This window comes from Empidonax traillii, unplaced genomic scaffold (genome assembly GCF_003031625.1).
Source record: "Empidonax traillii isolate 1590-97213 ecotype Southwest subspecies unplaced genomic scaffold, ASM303162v1 scaffold115:size2055165, whole genome shotgun sequence".
NCBI lineage: Eukaryota > Metazoa > Chordata > Aves > Passeriformes > Tyrannidae > Empidonax > Empidonax traillii.
In genome coordinates, this window is record NW_020955308.1 from 1,999,074 (window position 1) to 2,019,953 (window position 20,880).

The following is a 20,880-nucleotide window of genomic DNA, read 5'->3' on the forward strand; positions in this document are numbered from 1 at the left end:
TTATAAAAATAAGCCTTTAAGAACAATGAAGAGTACTTCTGGAGTATGAAATGCGTATCATTAATAAGTTGGTTTTGATACTGAGAGGTTATCTTGTTAATGGTTGGGATATCTGCATAGATTATCAGAAGATTATCAGAAAGAATGAGCACTAATTTCTATGTCTATTTTATAGTCATATGCTAAAGTTCCACTTAGTTCATATCCCAGGAGGCAAAACCAAATTAGAATGAAATGTCATGCTGTATTTCACTGCTTATATGCATTAATAATGTATTGCTGCTGGTAATTTATAACTATTCTGAAAGTATGTTTTTTTTTAAAAAGTTTACATATATATGAAATTTCTGATACATATATCAATGCAAATTATACCAGTTTCTAACTTTTTTGCAGACTTGTCCTCAGTTCTGTCTCTGACTATTTTGCTGCCATGTTTACAAGTGATGTTTGTGAAGCCAAGCAAGAAGAGATCAAAATGGAGGGCATAGACCCCAATGCACTGTGGGATCTTGTTCAGTTTGCATATACAGGTATTGTACTGCATACATTATCTTAATCATCCAGAATGCTTATTTATCATTTCTAGGGGTGAATTCAGATTGTTTTCTCTTATCTCCAAGTTGTTAAATATGTCAGACTTGGCAAGTACAATAGGACAGTCAAGAAAATTATGTATTTTTCTTGGTTTTCAAATACTTAAAAAGAGTGCTTCATATGCACATAATTCAGATGACGTAAGATCACTGAAGGAACTGCAGTATTTTTTTAAGAATAGCCCTATATTACTGTCTTAATCAAATATCAGTTTAAACAATTGCATAAATCTTTTAAAATTTAAAATAAATGTTTTAAAAGGTTTTATTAGGAGCTGGATGTTGTCATGTTATAGGCTAGTACTCTGTTGTGTAATGTAAACTTATGAATAACAGACAACTCAGAGTTAATAACTCTAAGCTTTCTTCTGAATAGTTTTTACATTTTACTGCATTATAGCTTTGGGTTTTATCCTTCTTAAGCAACTTGTTATGCACAATCTAACTGAAGTGCATTAATAAGAATACTAATGTTACAAAGTAAAGTAATTAGAAAAGAGGAAATGCCAATAAGAAGGTTTTTCTTTCCTTGACTTGAATCATATAAATATAAAATAGATGTTGTTTTCTATTTGTTTCCTGAAAGACATCCTTATATTGTTTAAATTAACAGTATTTTATCATGATGATTCTGTTGTATATTTGATTTAGCTTCAATTTTAAACGGATACCCCAATCCCTTCACTTTTAGTTTTCTATAAATACACACATAATAATTTAATCACAAATTGCTGTTTGCTTTGATATATTTAATCAGGATATGTGCTGGGTTTTTCATGACATAATAGTTTTACCATCTTAACAGGAAACAGAAACTGCAAATAAATATAATTTAAGTTAAAATCGCTCTTTTTGAGACTAATGTTTGACATTCTAGGAATGTCAGACCACCATTTAATGTAGCTCAAAGGTGCCTACTTCCTTTAGTTATAGTTTTGCCATTCAGGAGTGTACATTATCCAGAGGGTTCCAAGCTAGGAATCCATGAAATGAAGAACATGTAAGTAGTTCTTAGGAAACATAAGAAGGATACAATCTGATTCCTTGGCAGAAGAATACTGGGGCAAAATCAAGAATACTTTGGCACAGAATAGCAAAAGACCTTACTGGTAATGTTAAATCATTTTGTAAGAGGAAGGTAGAAGAAAGAGGCAAGAGGAAGATGAGGGACAGTGTTGTTCCCCTGGGAACCATGGAAATACTCAAGTACTGCATGATTTTTGTACTTCAGTTTTCACTAAAAGATCTAAAGGAAATGTGCAGCACAGTTGTTATTGACAACAAAAGGCAGCATGTAATTTTAGATTAAGAAAAGGAGATACAGAAGAAAGAAACAATAAAAACCTTTCAATATGAGTGAAGCTATCTCAGAACTTTATGGTTATGTCTGAGAACTTTGGAGACTGGATGAGGCAGTGAAAAAGTAGGAAAAGTGAACTCCTGCATTTTTTCAGCCACTTTACACTCTTTGATTTGTCTATGCCTTGTGATATACTCTATTTTATGAGGTGAATAACTTGGAAGTTTCTTTTTGGTGTTAGGTAAATAAAGATCAGCCTTCACAAATGGATGAAAAGAGAACTCAGCTAGGGTACTTGTTTTCATATTTGCCTCATGTGAATTTGGATCTGCAATATTTTTTCATTTATACAGTCACACAAAGTCCAAACTATGTGAGAAATGGCAGCCTTACATGCTGTTGTAACATCGCTTCCAAGAATTAGAAACTTAAGGTGATATCCAAGGTGTCTAATTTCTGTCACTTGTAGTGGTAGTACACTTATCCTTTTTCTTCCTAACCTCTTTTAGAGACCAAATAAGACTTAAAAAATATATTCATAAGTTTACACTTGCAAATTTCAAAAATACTTGCTGACAATAGAAGAGTGATGAGATTTAGGAAATGTGAGACTATTTTATATGTTAAAAGAGTACTCTTATTGGATGCCATGGACTGTTCTGGTTTTTATTACTCTGTCTTGCATTTCTCTTCCATCAGGTTCTTTGTGCTGACTTACTCTGATTTATCCTTATTTATTCTTAGCTTATATCCTTATCTCTTGAAATTCATGTTGGTTTCTTTCTTTCCCTGTTCCTTTTCTCTGCATCAGATGTCTTAGCAGGCACCTAAATTTCCTAGCTACAATTACACTAGTAAATTAAACATGCGAGGGAACATTTGAAGGCACTGGAACACAATTATCTGTATTGATCCTGGCAGTTTTAGCCAAATCCATCTAGCAATCTTTTTAACAAATATTGGGTATAGCTTGGATATACAGTCTCATCATTAATGCTCATCAGAGCCTTTAAAAGTGCTATGGAGAATTCAGTGATAACTCACATGAGCAGGCAATTCCTAGAAAATGGTCCCAAACTTATTCAGTTTATTGAAACTAAATATAGTTTTTGCTTCTCAGTTAATCATTCTATTTTCCCTTGACCTTGCCAGATCAAAACCTGTCATTTCTCATTTTTTATCTAGCTTCACAGTTTCTTATCTCTTTTCTTACCCTCTGATTTCTTTTTTACTACCAATCTAGTTCATGTCCTCTTTTCCTGTGAGTCAGTTCACTTTCCTTGTGCTGGATGGATGTGGACAAGGGGAACACTGAAGAGTTAAGAAAATAGCCACTGTTCTGATACCCAGTAGCAGCCAACAGAAATTCTCTTTCAGCCTCTTGATCTATAACCTGGAGCATAGATTTGTCTAGACATAGACAGAATATTTGGAGAATCTGGCTGCCAAATTCCATTTACTGACTGCACAACTTATGAAAAACTTTTTAGCTACTGATTTCTGTGACCAGTTTAGCTCTTTATTCTTTTACCTCAGGAACAGCAAACTATTTTGACAAATTGGAAGTTATTCACTCTTCTTTTTTATTTTTCCTGCCACTTCCTCCTTAGCTCAAGAAGATTAAAAAACACCAACAAAAAAAAGGATTTCACATATAGTTGCTACTGTTACAGAGAAGTTTTTCCCTGGAGACAACTGAACATTTCAGAAAAAATACAGCTGAACATGGGCTTGCTTGCAAAAATGTAGAAGTTAAGGGTATTACAATGCAAATATGTTGAGATGGGATTTAAAAAAGGGAACCATTTCCACATTTAATTAACTGTAATTCAGTCAGGTTTGTATTTTTTTTTAGAATCTGATGAAATTTATTTCATTTTTAATTAGGAGTTCAAGACGGATAAAATATGCATATCTATGAAAAGTATCATTATAGATAGAAAAATCCTGAACTGATACCAGACCTGGCAGCAATATAATCAAATACTGTTGCAAAATATCAGAATTAAAGTTCTGTAAAAGGGAGGTTTTGTACATCAGAAACCTGAGGAAAGATAGGTATATTGTTCTGAAATGAGAGTTGTTAACATCTGCTGTGCCCATCATGGGTAATTCTCCCATTGTGGTGAGTTTACCTTGGCTGGACACCAGGTATAACCAGGGTTATACCAAAGCTGTACTATCACTCCCCTCTTCAACTGAGGAGAGAAAATATGAGGAAAACTCATGGGCTGAGATAAGGACAGGGAGAGATATGACTCACCAATTACCATTGCAGTCAAAACAGTCCTGACTTGGAGAAATTAATTTATTGCAAATCAGATCAGAGTGGAAAAATAAGAAGTGAGAACAAATCTTAAAATACCTTACCCCACCTATCCCATCTTCCCAGGCTCAGCTTCATTCCCCATTTTCTCTTCCTCCTCCCCTTCAGTGGCACAGTGGGGACAGGGAATGGGGGCTGTGATCAGTTCGTCACACACTGCCACTCTTTAGTCCTCAAGGAGAGGACTCCTCACACTTTTCCTGTGCCACCATAGGGTTCTTCCCACAGGAAAAAGTCCTCCATGAACTTCTGCAATGTCATTCCTTCCCATGGGCTACCGTTCTTCACAAGCTGCTCTTGCATGGGTTCCTCTCATGGGGTGCAGCCCTTCAGGAGCAGGCTGATCCATCATGGGTCCTCCTGTGGGGTCACAGGTCCAGCCAGCAAACCTTCTCCAGTGCAGCCTCCTGTCTTCACAAGTCCACAGGTCCTGCCAGGAGCCTGTTTCAGCACAGGCTTTGCATGGGGGTCACAGCCTCCTTTAGGAATCCACCTGCTCCGATGTGGGGTTCTCCATGGGCTGCAGGTGGATATCTGCTCCTGCCCTGATATCTACCTCCATGGGCTGCAGGGGCACAACCTGCCTCACTGTAGTCTTCACTATGGGCTCCACTGTCATCTCTGCTCTGATGCTTGCTGCACCTCCTCCCCCTCCCTCTACATGTCTTTGGTGTATGTAGGGCTGTTTCACATATTCTCATTCCTCTCTTCTTGTGCTGCGATTTTCTTCTGCACAATAACTGTTTTTTCCTTCTTATCCCAGAGGTGCTACCACCATCACTGATGGGCTCAGCCTTGGCCTGCAGCGAGTCCATCATGAAGTTTGCATTGACTCTGTCAAACATGGAGTAGACTTCCAGGAGCTCCTCAGATAAACCACCCCTGTAGCTCTCTCACCACTACCTAAAACCTTGCCACACAAACCTAATACACCCTACAGAGTAGAGACTACATTTATTTTCAAGATGTCTCATTTTTTAAGATAATGTTGTGTGTCTTTATTATTAAGAGCAATTTCTTGTATTGATATTGAGCCTTTACAAAGTCTTAACAAGTAAAGAAATAACTAAATAATATCTCAATGGGAGACCAAGTAGGTAGGTAGCAACTTTGGCAAATTTCATTTAGAAAAAAACAAAAAAACAACCTAACACAAAAAAGGTGTATATTATCTCTTTGCCAATTATGTGAAATCAGGATATTACTTACTTTGCAAAGGATAACAAACATTTTAAACTCTAATCAACTTCAGGAAGAGCTTGCCATCTTTGAGAAATCAGCATATTAAATAAAGCCAGTCATTTTTTTTAGGCTATTTATAGGAGTAAAGTTGGATGAATGGTTAAGTAAGATACAATGGGAGCTTTTTTGTCTGAGGGTTTTGTTGTTTTTGTTTTTGTTTTGGCTTTTTTTTTTGCTTGCTTGACTTCTTTTCCCACTCTTTTACATATTTTAAAATAGATGGTATTTTTTGCACCTTTTTCATTCTTTTTTTCTCCTTAAAGAAAATACTACTTTGTTAAATAAAGGAGACATAGTACTTATTTACATTATGGAAGAATTTATACAATGGTAAGTTGTCTTTCCCGTATCTCCTAAATATGTAGATGACAGAGTCATGACACACTGAAGCTGGACTTTGTTTAGTCATGTGTAAGCAACTAGACTTCTAAACAGTTGGCAAGATAGAGTTACATGGTGACCAGCAGAGCATCAAGTCCTGTATAGTCTTGATAAGAGCTGCTCCTGAGTGAAGGCAGCTACCCATCTAAGAGCAGCAATAGGAAGATAGAAAATTAGACTGCCAAAAGTACTGATTTAAAGATAATAAAAGGTGTTGAAATTTCTGTGAAGATTCAGCATGACTAATTATATAGAGTTAATGTGATAGATGTACCCATAAAACACAACTTGATTAAAGATTAAAATGTGTTAAAATATGTACTAAAAACTATGTTAGATCAACTTTGGGGTTCTTTTGGAATGGCTGTTGTTTTATAGACAACTTTTTTTGTAAATAATAAAATAGTGACTGCATATTGTTTTATCTGAAATAAGCACAAAGTTGTCTAATGACATAAGCTAAATTATAGTGTAATTACAACTTGTATAATTCAAATTATATATATGTAAATTAGAAAAACACTCCATCAAAATTATGTGTTTCTTGTAATTTACATAGATCCACAACGGTAAATTGAAACTGTTTTCCCAGTGCTTTTTTGTGAAGGATTTATTTGACCATTAAAAAATATGCAACTTCATTAATTTACCCACACTATACTGCATTTTGTTGGTTTATTCAAATAGCCAAAGTCTGTTTTATCTATGACATAACAGAACTATGACTTAATAGGAAACAAAACTTCCTCCTTTGCATGTCTGCTGCTTGTGAGACAGCTGAGGAATTCTGGAGCTGACACTTATATACAGTGACTCTGCAGAAACAGTGTTTCATTTCTCCAGCAACAAGATGATTGATAGCAAAAATTCTAGGATTGAGTATACTGGCTTAGTTCCATGGGACACCTAAATATTTATTCTCTGATCTTTTTTAGAGTTCAGTATAAGCAGTAATATAGAAGAATGTTTCTTTACCTCATTTTCTTAAGCAATGCTTCTTTCTTGGTCTTAAAAGTGGAGTTTTCATCATGTGCAATTTTGTTCAAATAGTTCAGATAGGAGTGGAACTAGAGATTGATATTCTGGTGTTTTGCTGCTATTGGTAACTCTGGGAGCCTTCCTTTGAAGTTACAACAGAGCTGTGAGGTTCCTATAGATCTCATACTGTATCAGGATATCTAATTAGCATGCATTCCCAACAGTGATCAGAAGGGTAGGCTGGTGCTTTCATATTATTAATGAAACTGAAAAACCAAATACCACTTAACTAATAGAGAACTAAAAATCCTTGATTTATTGATGTATATCTGAAGAAAGGGGGAAAAAAGAGAATAGATCATACATGGAAAGGGTTCAAGCCCTACTGGATAGCTTTTAATTAGTTTTTATTTGGGGGATTCTTTAATTAAAGTACTGTCAAGTGTCTTTGTCTGTGTTATAGCCAATAAAACACACAGGGCAGGCAGCAGGGGTGTAGCAAGAAAATGCCTGTAAGCACAAAGACCCTTAGGTTGCTGCAGAACAGAAACTATATTAATTAAACATCCCAGGGAGGTTTATTTCTTGGTTTTGGTTTGGGGATATTTTTTTTTTTAATTGCTGAACTCAGTTGTCTGTATGAATAAAGAGTGAAAACAACTCAGCATACTTTTGGCTTGTGCCAATTAATAGTGTCATAGAGTTCAGAGATTATCGCAGCCACAGGATTGTTCTACAACGTGCTGTTTGAGTGGGACTACTGTGGCTTGGAGAATGACTGTTTAGTATATAACTGAGGTAATTTTATTCCCATTAGTCTCAGTGCTAGAGAGAAGTCCCAGACAAGCTTAATTTAATTGATCTAACGTAAGGTTTACGCTAAGACAAACAATCCCTGGCTTTTAGGTGCTGTAGCCTGTTTGCAGTGCTTCAGGCTACTCCCCCCTAGTAGATACTGATCACACTGAGAATTGGAGTGACTCCTGATACTGTGTATGCTGTGAAAGTCCCTGCCGCTACCTCTATGACATGTTGAGTTTGTTCAACAGTTATTTTTTCTGTGCTATCATGTTAGAGATGCCCGTGAACATAGACCACGTCTAAAGAGCACTTCTTGCAGGAGACTGTCACCTGTTGCTGTCCCACTACATTTGCTCTGCCATGTACTTTATGGTTGACTTTGCGCTTTTAGAGAATAAGCCCTTAAATTTCCATTAATTTCAGATGGGAGATCATTCGTTCCAGGAACTCTGGGATGAGTGATAAAAGGACATATTAGGGTAAGTGAATTGATCTGGAAGACTTTGTTAGCCATTGTGTAATGGAGAGTACAGAAGAATGGTCATGAATCATATTAGATGCTGGTAGACCTTGAATAAACTTAATTTCTGGATATGGAGGATCCCCTGTGATGTTCTCTTCTAGAAGCAAATACTTGTTATGAACTGCTTTTCCGGAGTCAATAAATAGAGGCTTGCAAAGAGAGCTATCCAAAGAAGGCTTCTTTATCAGGGTTGCTCCAATTAGGGAAGTAGGAAGTGGTAGTAATCTTTAGAGCCATCATTCAGATACATGTCCATGGATGTTCTGCACTTCCAAGTTCATATATACCTTTGCTCCTGTTGCATTTCTTACTAGTGCTAGAGCAGTTGACAAGACTGATGTTTTCAAATAGTTTCCTCATAAAATTCTTATTTATGCATCAGCAAAACCTTATTGCAACACCAAAGATTATTCCTCAATTGAACTCTCATCTATATTGTCCGTGTATACAGTGCCAGAATCTTTCAAAGTTTCTCAGTGTAACTATAGGACTAGATTGTCACCTTCTTTTATATGTGGATGTCAGCCTGCTTGGAATTAAATATCTTGCTTCACTGCATATCTTTCTGATCCTAAAACAAACTGTGGACTTTCATGTAATTCAGTTCTGTAGGAAAAAACTTCATAGGCACATTTATCTTTAAGAACTGCAGAAACTGATTGCCTCCTTAATTTTTTTTTTTTTTTTTGAGCAATCCCTGCTCTGGGGATCTTGTTTCCACCTGAAGCAGTTGTTTTCCATTCCTGTCACTGAAACACCAAGTCCTTGCTCATTTCTGAAGTTATACACTAAAACAAATTGTTATTGTTCCTGTTTTTACCCAGGATACTTCATTAAGGGACAGAACTGGCAATTATGTGTTAGGAACCAGCTGTTCTCTCATTCTTTTGGCAATGTATATGAGAATTGCTTGGAAAAGAGCTCTGAACTGGATATCCATAAAATTTGAGTATTCAGAATGACCTAGAATATTATGGGGAGATAGCTATAACTGTGTCTCCTTGTACTGTGGTGCAATCTGCTTCTCCTAAGAAGTCAATAAGAGTAAATTCAGGGAAGCAGTGAATTTGTAGGGGGAGGATAGTTAACCGAGTGCACAGTGCAGGGTGCGTTTTAAAGTTGTTGTCCCTTGCTAGGTTCAAAGATCTCAGTCTCCAAAGAGAGATGAAACCAAGTACCGAATGTTAAATACATGACACGAGTGTTGCTTTGAGTGGAAGTGTTGTCTTCTGGCACATGCTAGGCTGTTGCCTAAATAGCATCACTGAAGTGATCAGACAGGCTGCTGTAGCACGGTGGGCCTCTTTAATATGCTTCTCTCTGGAGGTCCTGCAGTGGAGATGTGTACCCGTATCCACTCTGTTGAGCTCAGCTGCCTAGCTGTGTATCCACAGTTCCAAAAGAAAGCAAAAGAATATTGAAAATTGCAATGGCTGTTTGTTAAAGAGGTCCTCACCTTTCAGGTGTTTTTCTGCTCCTGTCCCTGTATTATAAAACACCTTCACTTCCTTTCTATTCCGTGCCCATCTGACAGCACCTGTGCCAAAATGTACCCACAGAATAGGATGTGACAGTAGTACTCATTTCTTCCAGAAGTGCAATCCAGCCCAAAGCACTGGGCTATAAGGTGGACTAATAAGCAAAAATATTTTTTTGGCAATTAGTGCCTTCTTTTCTGTAACTCTAAGTGTGGATTCAAACTGCTCTGTGCTACCATAGCACAAGCTGCCAGATCATCACCTAAGAAGTTAAGAAGCTTATTCTGGCAGAGGTGAGTGTTCCTTCTTCTGAGCTGGCTTTGGCTCTGCAGAATAAAATACTGCTCCTTCAAATCTGAAAGCTGAGCTTCTTTGTCCTTGAGACATTTTTTCCTTTTTTTTTTTTTAATTTTTTTTTTCTCACCAGAAGTCAAGGCTTGATTGTGTTCAATGTTACAGAACGGCTGTATTTCTTTAAGATATACCTGGTATTTGGTACAATTCTTTTGGAATAAAACTTGCCCTACTTCTAAAGATGAAATTTGCTTATGTTTACAAAAGTCAGTTCCTGGAATGGTTTTCAGTGTGTGCTGCATGATGAGCAGGACCTACAGTCTGGAAGCAAACACAGGTATTGAAGTCCACTGACTAAAAAAACTTAAAAGAAACTAAGGCCTTCTATACGAAATGAGCTTTTGGGAATACTTGTCATCTCCCACTCTATTTTGTGTATGAGTGCAAGATTTGTGCTGTTTGAAATTTAGTTAGTAAATGCTGTTTAGATTTGTGTATTTTTGAGATAACTCTTGGGTTTTTTTCTTTGTTCTTTTTAACCTGTGAGTTTGTATTCCTCTATTTATATATAAAATTAAGCTTAAAATTTCCAAATTTGATGACTGTATAATAGTTGAATTATTATATTACTAATATAAGGACCATATATGCAAGTACAAACTAGTAATATTTAGCACATAATCCCGACAATGATACTCATATTTTAACAAGTTTTCTATAACCAATGGAAAAACGTATCTTCAGTCTCAGAGTGCTCACATATCTTTCTTCACAGTTGTCAAAAAGGTTTAATGAACATTAGACTCACAGCTAAAATGACTTATCGTTTTTACTTCTGTTATTTGTATGTATATCTTGCAGGTGACTAAGTTAAAGTATAGAAAGTGCAATAGGCACGTGAGTGGCAGTTGCTTCATAAGGAGAAAATAACATCTTAATGTCTCTCTCTAAAAAGCTGTAGTATATGAGTCAGTGGACAAATTTTCTTTGAAAACATGACATTTCAGTTATACAACAGAGGTGGTTTAGTTTGTTGGTTTGTGGTTGTTTGTTTTTTTGTGTTTTCATTTTCCCCAGACCAGGGGATGAAAAGGTAACACATCATGGATTTTTTTGGCTAATACACTTTCTTAATCTTTAGCCAGACATTCACAAGAAGTTTCCTGCTCAGGGTGGATTTTTATTTGTTAATAGCACCTCCTTATCGCTCTGCAATGTTAGAAATTTGCATGCCATTTAAATACAGTGGACTTTGGCAGTACTGACAAATGATCCTGTGATTAGGCCAGTTTAGTCTGCTTACTTAAAGATATAACATGATTAGGGTGTAAATAATTATACAGTATTTTATGAGTGATTCTATTTAATTTATAATAATTCTCATATTACTATGATGGAGGCTTTTAAATTTATGTCAACCTGCATATTTTTATGGCTCTGGAATAATTGATGGAATTATTTTATACATAATAATGCTTAAATATAAATTTAAAATTCATTTTACATTACAAATTTCATAATTTTGAAGTCATGCTTGGTAGTGAGGAGACTACCAACTAATAACATAGCTGGCAATGTAATTGACCATTTAATCATCGTTGAAAGTTATATATCTGAGTCAAGTGAATGCTTTTCTGAGCTTGGAGTGACAGGAAAAACACTTCAAACTGAAGGAGAGTGGGTTTAGATCAGAGAATAGGAAGAAATTCTTTTATGAGGTTCGTGAGGCACTGGAATAGGTTGCCCCATCCCTGGCAGTGTTCAAGTGCAGGCTAGATGGGGCTCTGAATAACTTGGTCTAGTGAAAGGTGTCCCTGCCCATGGCAAGGGGGCTGGAACTAAATGATCCCTTTCAACTCATACCGTTCTATGATTCTAAATGAACACAATCAGCCATAGAGTACCTCTCTTCCTCACCTGCAACTGATGAATGTGGTCCACAGCAAATAATAGAAAATAAAAAAAGTTTGATCAGGAGAAACCTCTGCAAAGTGAATATATTGTGTCCTGTTTTCTTTTCTGAAAACAACTTCACCTTTATGAAAAGTATGGAAGATGATACAATGCAGAATTTATCTTTTAAGGTATAGGTCAAAATCAAAACCTTAACATTGCCTTTAGAAATCATCTGGAGACTAAAAGATGTTCTGCTAAGGGAAAATACTTTTTGTAGCATTCTTCATTGATTGATATTCAGGGATAGACGTAAGAGGTGAGTTTACATACTATGTCATTACCAGGAGTTGACAGTAACAGAGAGAACTGATCAAACCAAAGAGCATTTCATCACCTGAAACCTGATGATTTTGATGCTTCAACTACTGTGGTTGGGGAGCAGATGCACTGAATTCATACCAACAAATATAAATATCAACAGTGTATCAGTAAGTCAAATGAAGGTGCTCTTTTTGTAGCTGAAAACAAGAAATAGCCATTCAGAGAGTGATTCATCTCATTCTGAAGTACATGACTAAAACAGGGCAGGTGAAAACTGCTTTAACACCTCATATTTCTCTTGGTGGACTGTAAAAGGAGTGATTAGCTCAGGATACTACCTGGCAAGTACCTAAGACTTGGAAAGATTAATGATAAGCAATGACACAGAGGTCTATTATAGCAATATGAAGTATAGTACCTTTTTTAATAAACTTTTTTCAAGTCTTCACTGAAATTTGATGCTTCTTAAAAAAAGTGATTTCTTGTAGTCATAATTGTAAGCAATTCATCTAAAATGCAAAATCTGAATAAATATTATCTTGATACAATTTACTGCCTTTATTTTTTAAAAAATAACACCTAATAGAGAAGCTGCATTCCTACAACTGGTTAGCCTATGGAAATAATTCCATTCAGCAGCACTTCAGAACTGCAACACAATTGATCAAGACACATGAAGTAGAACAGTAAAATTTTAAATATCTGATCGCAAAGAATTTGTTTCTAATTCCTTGACACTTCTGATGACTTCACTGTTACGCCCTTACTCACAGCTATCTTAAGAATGTTGAAGAGTCTTGCTATGAATAGATGTGTGTAATTACTAAAGAGAAAAAAAAATTACTATGCACACAAGGTAAAATGATATTATGATGCGTTACAAATCTGGATGAAAATTTATTGCTTCTGCACAGAGCAAATGAGCAATACCTACGGAGTGGTCCCACCACTGGTCCCATCTATTGGTCAATAGCTGCAAAACACTGACATTATTAACATCATCCAAAGGTGGTCTGATATGCAGTGATTCCCTAGAAATAAAAAAGGGTTCTAAAGTGTAGTCAATTTTGTAGAAGATAGAATAAAAACAAAGTAAAAATTAAAAGAAAAATACCAAAACTATCCCTGAACTTGGAAAAAGTTTTAGCAAAAGAATAAGAATATCAGGGAATTTTTGTGTATTATCTCTGCTTCACATTGGTAATGAGGTAATAAAATTTATGCATTCATTATGAGAATGCATGCTAAAGACAGGCATTTTAATTTCTGCATAAGGAATGCACATAAAATTTGTCACAAATAGAGCTATAATTTAGAATAACAATTAGAATACACAAATTTCTTTTGATTTTTTCCCTCATATTTTTTTAATCTAAATTAATTTAATATAAAAGAAGATTTAAAGCTCTGGTTGTTTTTCTCAGACTGAAGCACTTGTGCAAGCTACTTATTGCATATAAATATGAGGGGGAGTTGAATTGAAGAAGCAATAATATTAATACCCCATTGAATATCCTATTAAACATTTTTAAATAGATACTTGGATCTTCTAATTGCCAATATGAAGCTGTCTGAAGATTGTATATATAGAGCCCTCTAACAGCATTCTTTTTTCAAATTCTGACCATCCCAGACCAATTTGCATAAAAATGTCATAGCACCCTTCTGAAAAAGTGAATACAACCCTTGTCAACAAATTTATGAAGGTGTCTTGATGTTTAAAAAAGCAGATAAAAGACTTAGAAAATATTTAGATGGATTAAAAACTCATCTATAATTGAAGCCTAAAGAATAAAAAAAAATAAACCCTTTAACTCATACTGAGTGTACTTTTCTAGCTCTTATCATAGTAAATAATAAGTAGTAAATTAGTATTTCTGCATTAATTTAAAAATAAGTCAAGTTTTAATATATTCATATACCTAAATACGCCAGAAGTCATTGTGTATTTACATCCTCTATTAATGTGTCAGACAAAATTGTGTTCACACTCTTTCATAAAAATGTGAAGGATCTCCTTCAAAATAGCCATGTTGGTAGCATAAAGAAATGTAATTTATAGAACAGATAATGATTTTTATTGACTTAAACTAACTTTGATCCTACTATTTCCCAACTAGTACCCTACCAGGACTAGTCTACATTAAAGTTAACAGAAATTATCTTCAATTTGAAAACAAATAGACTGATGTGGCTTCAACTGATTTCTTTGGGCTCTTCTCCTAAGGATAGGTACATTCAGTGATAAAAAGCCAAACTATGGTAACTATACTGTTACCTTTCCTCAAAATGATGGTCATTCTTTCAATACTTACATCACTTTGCAAGTGATATCTGGATCAGTTTTGTAGGGCCAGAGACTTTTTTGAGCTCAGTTGAAAAATAAATAACACATAAGAAAAGGAGACTGAGGACTCCCTTTTTTTAAAATTTTGTTTCCATTTCTCAGTCCATCTGCTTTTCACGGGTGTTTTGCACATTTTTAATTTTCTTCTTTCTGGTAATTTTTGACCTGAAAACAACAATCTTCTGATATATTCCACTCTGCACAGTGAGACCAAGATAATAGATTGTATGTTGATCTAGTCATTACCTGAAAGCATGTAGCAAATGTGGGAGTGTCATTGATTAATTGATTGGAGGTCACCCAAGAATCTGCTGCTGTGTGTGCTTTCTGACCACATTGCATAAAGATGTGGTGGACAGTAATTCTGAGAAAGCGTCAGATAACATGAAGGGAAATTCATGTGACGTTACTAGAAGCATAAAAATAAGCAGAGGAAAACCACTGAAATTAGGCTGTGCACTTGATCCAGTGCAAAGGATTGCAAAAGGATGTATTATAACTAACATCTAGTAAAGTATAACTTCACTTTCCATAATGTATTAAAAGCTCCAGATATAGTGAATGTAGAAGAGATCAGATTGTAATGTTAATGTTACTGTATTTTGGGTTTGGTATTGCAATATAAAGCATCTTTTCAATGGCATACTGTTGTGAAGTTGACAGCTTTAGAACTCCTTAGTGCCATGCAATAGAACTGTTAAGATTTAAAGTGTTGGGTGGTTTTGTTTTTTATATGACAACACATACAAAGTTTGTGGGGAGAAAAAAGGGAGTTTATCTAAGTGTTGAACTATATCACTTTGAAAAGAAAGATCAATATACACTTAATCCTCTTATAGTTTGAGATGATTTTTCCAAGTACAGAAAAATAAAATCAGAAGTGATTTTTACAATTTATATTTGTACTTTTTGATTTTCCTATACTTTTTTTCCAGTTCCACAAGACATCCTTGTAATCTTTAATTTATGGTTTCTTACGTTATTAATGCAAAAGATTTATGAGATACTAATGAAAAAAATTTTGTTTGGGAGGGAGCATTATAACAAGAATTACATATTTCTCAATAAAAAAAATAAATTTTAAAAGTTTATTTTATTCTATTTTACATTTTATTTGTTAAAGAGTGCATCAGTCTGCAAGATACTGACTTGAAACATTGCAGAATTAAGTATGATTTAATGGAACATAAGTGTTAGGCATACATATATGTACTTTTCACTAATACAAATTATTTTAGAAGAGCAATATGCTATGAGAAGCCTGCCATATGTTTCTCAGATAAAATTAACCCCAAAGTCACATTACAAATAAGCAACAGCAAGTTGGAAGATTGTAAGCCGTATTTGAAGATATGTGGTCACAGCACCAAGCCTGACAGAATTCAAGAAGCATTTGAATGATACTCTTGGGCACGTGATGGGAGTCCTGGAGATGGTCCTGTGCAGGGCTAAGGGTGATGATGATAATCCTTGGGGGTCCCTTAAAAATCAGCAGATTCTGTGATTTATGGCTTTATTTCATACTATACTAGGAAGTTATTTCATTCTTTTCAGGGAAGTAAATGATTTTGAGGTTTGTTCTGTGCCATTGAACAAAATACAAGTTTAATCACCAACTTCAGTGAAAAAAAAATAAGAAACATGACCAAAAAAAAAAATCCACAGCCTGGTTGATATTCTGAAGTCTTCTCTTCCATGCCACACTGTACAGTCTCTCTTTGTATGCCTATTATATAGTTGAATTAATAGTAATTTATAAAGATATGTTTCTAATACTGTAATGTTCAGGTCCCTGAGGTGTTCAGTCAGGGAGACTAATCCTTCTTTTTTTCACTTTTTCTGTAGCTTTATTTGTATAGAGCTATGATTATTTTTAAAAATATCTTTTCATACTGCATGTTTTGCAAATACCAAGTAAATAAGTTTGCATGTGCTGCCAAACCTTTTTTTTAGGCTGCCTGGAATTGAAAGAAGACACCATTGAAAATCTTCTAGCAGCTGCCTGCCTCCTTCAGCTTCCTCAAGTAGTAGAGGTTTGCTGCCATTTTCTAATGAAGCTTTTGCACCCATCCAACTGTTTGGGAATACGAGCATTTGCTGATGCACAAGGATGCACAGAGCTTATGAAGGTGGCTCACAACTACACCATGGTAAGACAGTTTTGGAATATCTAAATTACAATCATGTGAATCCTATATATCCTCTATAAGTAAAAATACCTTGTTTGGTTTTGGCTTGAAATTATTCTGTACTTCCATGGAACTTTACTCTTAAGTGGTCCTTTTGAAGTCCTAGAAATGGTGATTCCTATGAACTTCAGTGAAGTTATGAGAATTAATCTTCTGTGATGGATGCACTGTCTGCTGGGTCAGAACAGTATATGTCTTATTTAGATGCATGTTCACATACAGGTAAGAATAGTAACCGTGAATGTAAATCATTAGGATACTTTTTAATCCTTGTCTTTTAGTTTAGCTTTAGGGAAGCTTTGTAATTGTCATTGTAGTGCATGGGAACAATATCAAGGGAAGTTTTGTTGGGTCATGGGGTTTTTTTAATCAAGGATTATCTCCCTTTAGTCATCTATTAAGTAGATTAAGACAAAGAGTTCTAGAAATAAGGAATTTTGTCTGACAATAATTAAAATTTTTCTAGTTTTATCTGACAGAACAGGTATGGTATTTATATTAAAAATTATTCAGAATCAGTGCAGAAAAATATGCTACTTATTCTGAAATTAAATCATACTGGTAGCCACTTGATTCTTCATACTTTGACAAAATTAAAAACGTCTGGATCATGAAATTAAACTTGAATAAAGAGTAGATTATTTATCATTTCTGAGAAATAACGGTTCCTTAAGGTCTATACTGAAGTTATTCTTGAAGAAATAGAGCACATTTCATTGAATATGCTTCTCTTGTTCAGCAGTTATGCCCTTAATTTTTTTATTCTTTATAATAGCTAATAACATTTTGTATTTCACAGATTTAACTGTGTTTTTCTTACCACTACAGTTCAGGTAGTTATACCCATCTTACACTTCTTGAGCTAGTTCTGTAGTTTCTCTGTATTTAGGCATTGAAATTGTAGTTTTCCAGATCCAAGCTAGGCAGTTTAATCTTCATGTGTCAGTGGAGAGATATAAGCTGTCAGAGCAGCATTAATCTGATCTAGTTTAGAATGAGATTGCATTAGAATTGAACAGATATGTTTTAAAAGAATTCAATCTTTTTATCATTTTTTAATATTTCTAGATTACTTTCATATTTTCAGTTTTATTTTGGTTTTTTTTGTGAGTGAAAAGCAGTATAGCAAACAATATAAAAAATAGAAAAAAACATTGATTTTAAAGTAATCTTGTTATTCTTTAAAACTTACTGAAATATTTTTGAGTGAATGAAATTACTCATTATAGTATAGTATTTGAAGACTTGAGCCTAATACATATCACTTGAGACTAATACGTATCACAAGGTCCACAAAGATCTGTGCCCATTTCTAAGATATTAGGCAGTGAAATTACAATATTTTTTTCTGACCCAGTGAAAACATAACCCTAACATAACCCTAACATAAGATAAGCTTCACAGTGCATGATATTTTCATAGGCATCATGTTACTTCATTTAGGTGTGAGTCAGCTCACATCTGTATGACTTACTGTATTTTGTTAGAGGGTGTGGAAGACCAGCTGGGAGTGGGAGAAGAGTGCCTTACTGCCTGTCTTGAGGGGGAATCTGCATAAGAGAAAAGGGGTAAATTCTTCTACAGGGTTGCATAGCCAGGAGAAACTTCAACAGTGCAGAGAAGATACCCTGAGGAGGGTGACAGAGGAACAGCACTGACTTTGGGTGTGAAGAAAGGATAGGAAAGTGCTGAGCACAGGCAAAGAGCAGACGCATCATCTCTGAGGTGACAGAAAGCATTACTTTTTACTTCAGGCTCCAGGAAATTAGTATGGACTGGGATGAGAGCAAACATTAAGTAGGGCAAGAGGGAGTTTGTTAACAAACTCCTCCTGTCTTATGCAAAAGATTTGAGGGGAAACCCTCTTTAAAAACAGGATGGAAAAATCACATTTCTTTTTTAAAAAGTTCTTGTTCTTTCAAAAGAATGTCAAGGCCCTTTCTTGAAAGCTTTTCAGGGTGCTTTCTTTAAGAGTTGCAAGTGACGTTTCTCAAATTCTTGTTCTGTGAATCCTCTCTCAAAGTGTCATTGCAGAAGCTTGTTGTGAATAGGAAGTAGTAGTACTACCTTAACTGGCATACTGAGAATTGTTCAATTGTAAATATTTACCATTATTTGAAAGCTGTAAAAAATAAATAGCTTAAGAAGTTTCTGTATGCAAGCACAATAACATATTCATGAATGCAGTTTCCAAAGTTTGAGGGTTTCAGCTTTCAAAAGAGAAAATAATTTTTGTCTTCGAAAATGGGAAACATGAAACAAGTGAATTGAATTTTCCTTAGCTTACTGTCTTAAATATTTACTTAAATTATGAGTCATATTAATTGTGGAATTGTTAGGAAATTAACATCTCTGATGTATGAAAAGCACTTAGTGGGAGAAAACTTGAGTGAAGGGGAGGAGTGGAGGGGAGGAGTGACAGCATTTGAGAGAACTCTAATGGCTTTTGAACAGTGAAATAATACTATGATTATGAACGCAGTTTTCCAAATCATTAGAAAGACTGAGTTACTTTCAGGATATTTAGCACTGAATTACCAAAGTAGTTTAATAATATATCAGTTCATTTAATAGGGATTTATAACTGACTGACTGAATTGCCAGTTCTAGAATGCTAATCATCATAACTCTTTTAATAGAGTACAAATAACAAAGCTAAATGGATAAGTAGATATAAGGATCCCCAAAGTAAAGAAAAATGAGGGTAATGGCTGAAATTATATGCTTTTCATCTTGCTTTTTGCATTTACTAATATATCTACATTAAGCACAAGAAATTCCTTTTAATCCCATTGTATGTCTCTTCAACATTATAGCCAAGAACTGTCAAAACCAAAAATAATACTCTTTATTCAACTAATCATAATATATTTCTATACATATAGGCCTGACCAGAAATACAAGTGCTGTACCATAACGTTTTTTGAGATAAAAAATACTCAAAGAAACAATAGTTCTACATTGGTGGGAAATGGAGAACAAAACAAAGTTTTTCTAATAATCTTGTAAAAATAGATTTGTAGGTGTATCTTATGCAATTGAATGTGTAATAATTTTAATATATGACTCAAATCTCACCTTTGAATAATTTTGCGTCATAGTTAATTACATAGGTGAAAATAAATATTCATTGATTCATTAAAAAAGAAGTAATAAAACTATAGGTCTCTTACTGCATTGTGCCTGGCAAATGTCTTACAACTTTTCTCCACCAATTACTTTTAAGTAGAAAGCCATTCGCAGTTGTCTTCACAATAGCATTTTAATGAAAATCAGTACATTTTCATGGAAATGGTTTGCTTCATTGAACCTCCATAAATGTTTTAATTTTCATTTTTCAAAAGAAATTTCCTTGCCTACTGTCCAACTTGATATAAGTTCTAAATTACACTGTTGTTCATTAAACAGAAAAAAGAAATTAAATACATGCATATATATAGTCAACTTGCTTTCTACTTTCACATAACTTGTTACAAGGGCAAGACATTTGAGCTTGGAAATTTCTTTATATTGAAGAAGAAATAGCTTCTAAAGAGCAGACCGCTGAATTTAGGAATCCTGTTGACTTCAGGAAATACATAGTTTCCAACACTTGTTTTCTGTTGTATTGAATAGCTTCTATTTCCTTCAACCATGAAACATATGGAAGCAATGAATACAAATTTTTGTTTTCATAGTTGTCAGAGGTATGATGAGAACTAATTTAAATGTGACAAACTTGTTCAAAATGTAGTCACTGCTCAGCATGAAGAAAGTATCTAATGGAAGTAAAAATCATTCACTGTATGGTTATATGTCCCTTTCCATAAACAAATTATAATATCCATGGTTTTCACTGGGATATTTAGATTCAGTATCAAATATCCAATTATTATTTTAAAATTCAGAATCTAAGAAAGGAAGATAAGGATAGCAGTGAATGAAAATCAGATAATGTTTGAAAAATCTTTAGAAAATACACTTGCCATACAAAAAATTATGAGGTTGGTGGAAGAAAAGAGTAAGGTAGACTTCATAAAAAGTTAGTGAACAATGAAAGTTGGAGATTTCTATGTTTGCATTCCCTGTACTTTTTAGGAATGGAAATTAGATAACATTTTAAATGAAAATATTAGGAGAAAGAGGTTAATAATAAGACAAAAAATGTAAATTTTCATTGGTTTCTTTTTAGGCACGTCAGATTTAATGTGGTGTTTTATTTCTGAGAT

General features: G+C 34.5%; 1 protein-coding gene across 1 annotated transcript in view; it reads left to right on the forward strand.

Annotated features, from left to right (window-relative positions):
• KLHL1 (kelch like family member 1) overlaps positions 1-20,880 on the forward strand; it is a gene marked incomplete at its 3' end in the record, with an annotated part of 116,961 nt that overhangs the window by 65,737 nt on the left and 30,344 nt on the right. The window contains exons 3-4 of the mRNA XM_027882953.1: positions 397-533; positions 16,437-16,633. Coding sequence (XP_027738754.1) covers positions 397-533; positions 16,437-16,633 — 334 coding nt within the window. The remainder of the gene's footprint in view (positions 1-396; positions 534-16,436; positions 16,634-20,880) is intronic.